The sequence below is a fragment of the Hydra vulgaris genome, chromosome 05 (genome assembly GCF_038396675.1).
Source record: "Hydra vulgaris chromosome 05, alternate assembly HydraT2T_AEP".
NCBI lineage: Eukaryota > Metazoa > Cnidaria > Hydrozoa > Anthoathecata > Hydridae > Hydra > Hydra vulgaris.
Window position 1 is genome coordinate 35,542,501 of NC_088924.1, and position 2,500 is coordinate 35,545,000.

The window sequence follows — 2,500 nt, forward strand, 5'->3', positions numbered from 1 at the left end:
ATGATTGTAATGATTTGATTAATTTAATAGTTTAATAAACGATTATATTATAAATTATAATAAATCATAAATTAAAATTATCATAATATCAATTATCAATTTAAATCATCATAAAATAAAATTAGAATTATCATATATGATGATTGATAAATGTTTATCCAATTATTTATCTAATTACTAAATATAAATTTGTTAACGCAGTTGAAATTTAAAGATAAAAGCAGCTGATTAATGATAAAAGTGGGGTGATTATCTTTAGCAATGAGTTGATTTTTAAAATTATAACAGAAAAAATTCACCACAAAATATGAAAAAATGCTTGTAGCATCGTGTACCAGATTTAAAAAAGTGGTGCTCTGTTGGTTGATGCATATAAGGGTAAAACATTGACTGTCATAAAATATATGAAGGAAGAATATTGAAGAAGGTATTGTGACAAAATTTGTTTATTCCTTGTTGAAATTTGTTCAAGGCTGATCAAAATTGGTTATTTTAACAAGACAATGCTTCGTGTCATGCAGCACATTCAATCACTGATTAATTCCTTGAAAGTAAAATTCAACTCATGCCTTGGCCAGCCCAATCACTTGACTAAAACTTGATCATAAATTTATAGATCTGGATGGTTTACCATCTTACAAAAAATCAAATAACTAGTCACGAAATGCTCAAAAAAGAACTGATTAAACTGTGACTTAAAGTACCAATGACGATGATTGAAAACCTTATTGAGTCAATGCCAAGGCAACTACAAGCATGTCTCAAAAATTACAGAAACCATATCCCTTAATCATATATTTCAATTATAAAAAAATTGTAGGTGCATTTAAACTTTACTGCACTTTCTTCTCATTAATTTTTTGATTACTTGTGTTTAATATTTCATTTCAGAAAAAATTTTGTTTTTTTCTTTCAATGTTGTATTTTTTTCTTAACCACCTGCGAGAAAAAAAAATAAAAAATAAAATAGATCTTGCATCAGGTTTTATCTTTGTTCCAGTCTAAACTTTTGATAACAAAAAAACAAGTGCGTTTAAACTTATGTACAAGGTGTAGATTCTAAAGAATATGTTCTGTACAAGGTGTAGATTCTAAAGAATATATTCTGTAGAAGGTGTAGATTCTATAGAGTAGAAAAAAATGAAAATAATAACAATATAAGTTATAACAATGTTTTACACTTTATGATTTGCTGTTAGCTCCAAATTGTATATGATCAAATCAGAGTAAAAAATGTATAACAATTTCTGGTAGAAATAAAGTGGTAAAAATGTAATACTACATACCAATTACGTAATAGTAATCTGCAAGTTACAAAGTTATTGTAAAAATTTGAAAACTTAGGAAGCCATACATTTGGCTTTGTGTCAATCTATAAAGTGCAAAGAACAACTGTAATTTATTGAAAACAAAATGTAGATTATTTAAATTAAAAACAACAAGAATTAGTTTTAGGGTAAGGAAGAGATGTTTAAAAAAATTTTAAAGCAGATAAAGAGATTTTAAACACCAAAATTTTAAACATTAAAAACTATTTTTATTGATGAGTTAAACTATTCAAACAATGGAAAATGTTTTAATATCATTTAGTATTTTAGATTTAGATTTTTTTTTTTATTTCTTTACTATTTATTTTATAATTTATTTAATTTGTTGTTTGTATGTCTATTAAATGTACTAATCTTCACTATCCAGGCAACAACCACGCAAGTAATTCACGCAAGTAAATAAATAGTATGATGGGTGTTTCAAGTATTTCTTTTTAAAGCATAAGTGTGTTAAAGTTATGGAACAAATAATAATTGTAGATTATTTTCCTATAAAATTTGTTAGGGTTTTTCTTCAAATTAAATAATTTAAGATTTATTTAAAATTTATTGGTATATTCATTGGTATAGAATTAAAAGTGGAATAGTATAGATGAATGTTCCTCAAGCCTAATATCTTTTTTAGTTGTCAGAGAAGATATAACATTTAAAACTAATAATTTTCAAATTTTAAGACAAGTTTAAATAATTTTAAGAAATAATTATTTTTTAGTATTAAGTGACCAGCAGATTACAATCGGAAAAATTTATGCTGCAAAATTGATATATGAAAGTTTCAAAGAAATTCAGAGACGTAAAAATTGTACTTTACCTCAGTTTGAGGTAATTAAATTTTTCAAATATTATTTATTTTATTTATTTATTTTATTACTCAATATATATATATATATATATATATATATATATATATATATATATATATATATATATATATATATATATATATATATATATATATATATATATATATATATATATATATATAGTTAAAATATAATATAAAAAATAATAGAGACCATATAATAAATAAATAATGCAATAATAAAACAAAAGTGCAACAAATGTCAAAATGTAGCGTAATGTCATAGTAACATAACATAGTAATATAACAGGAAAGAATAAAAAAAAGGTGGTTATGTTATAAGGAACTAAATTGAGAGTGTCATTTTTAC

The 2,500-nt window shown here is 23.1% G+C and overlaps 1 protein-coding gene across 4 annotated transcripts in view; it reads left to right on the top strand.

Moving 5' to 3' along the window:
• The window catches only part of LOC100204665 (voltage-dependent L-type calcium channel subunit alpha-1D), a 196,755-nt gene that overhangs the window by 176,649 nt on the left and 17,606 nt on the right, over window positions 1-2,500 (top strand). For all 4 annotated transcript variants that reach the window (XM_065798025.1, XM_065798024.1, XM_065798026.1 and 1 more), the window contains one exon: window positions 2,041-2,150. In XM_065798025.1, coding sequence (XP_065654097.1) covers window positions 2,041-2,150 — 110 coding nt within the window. The remainder of the gene's footprint in view (window positions 1-2,040; window positions 2,151-2,500) is intronic.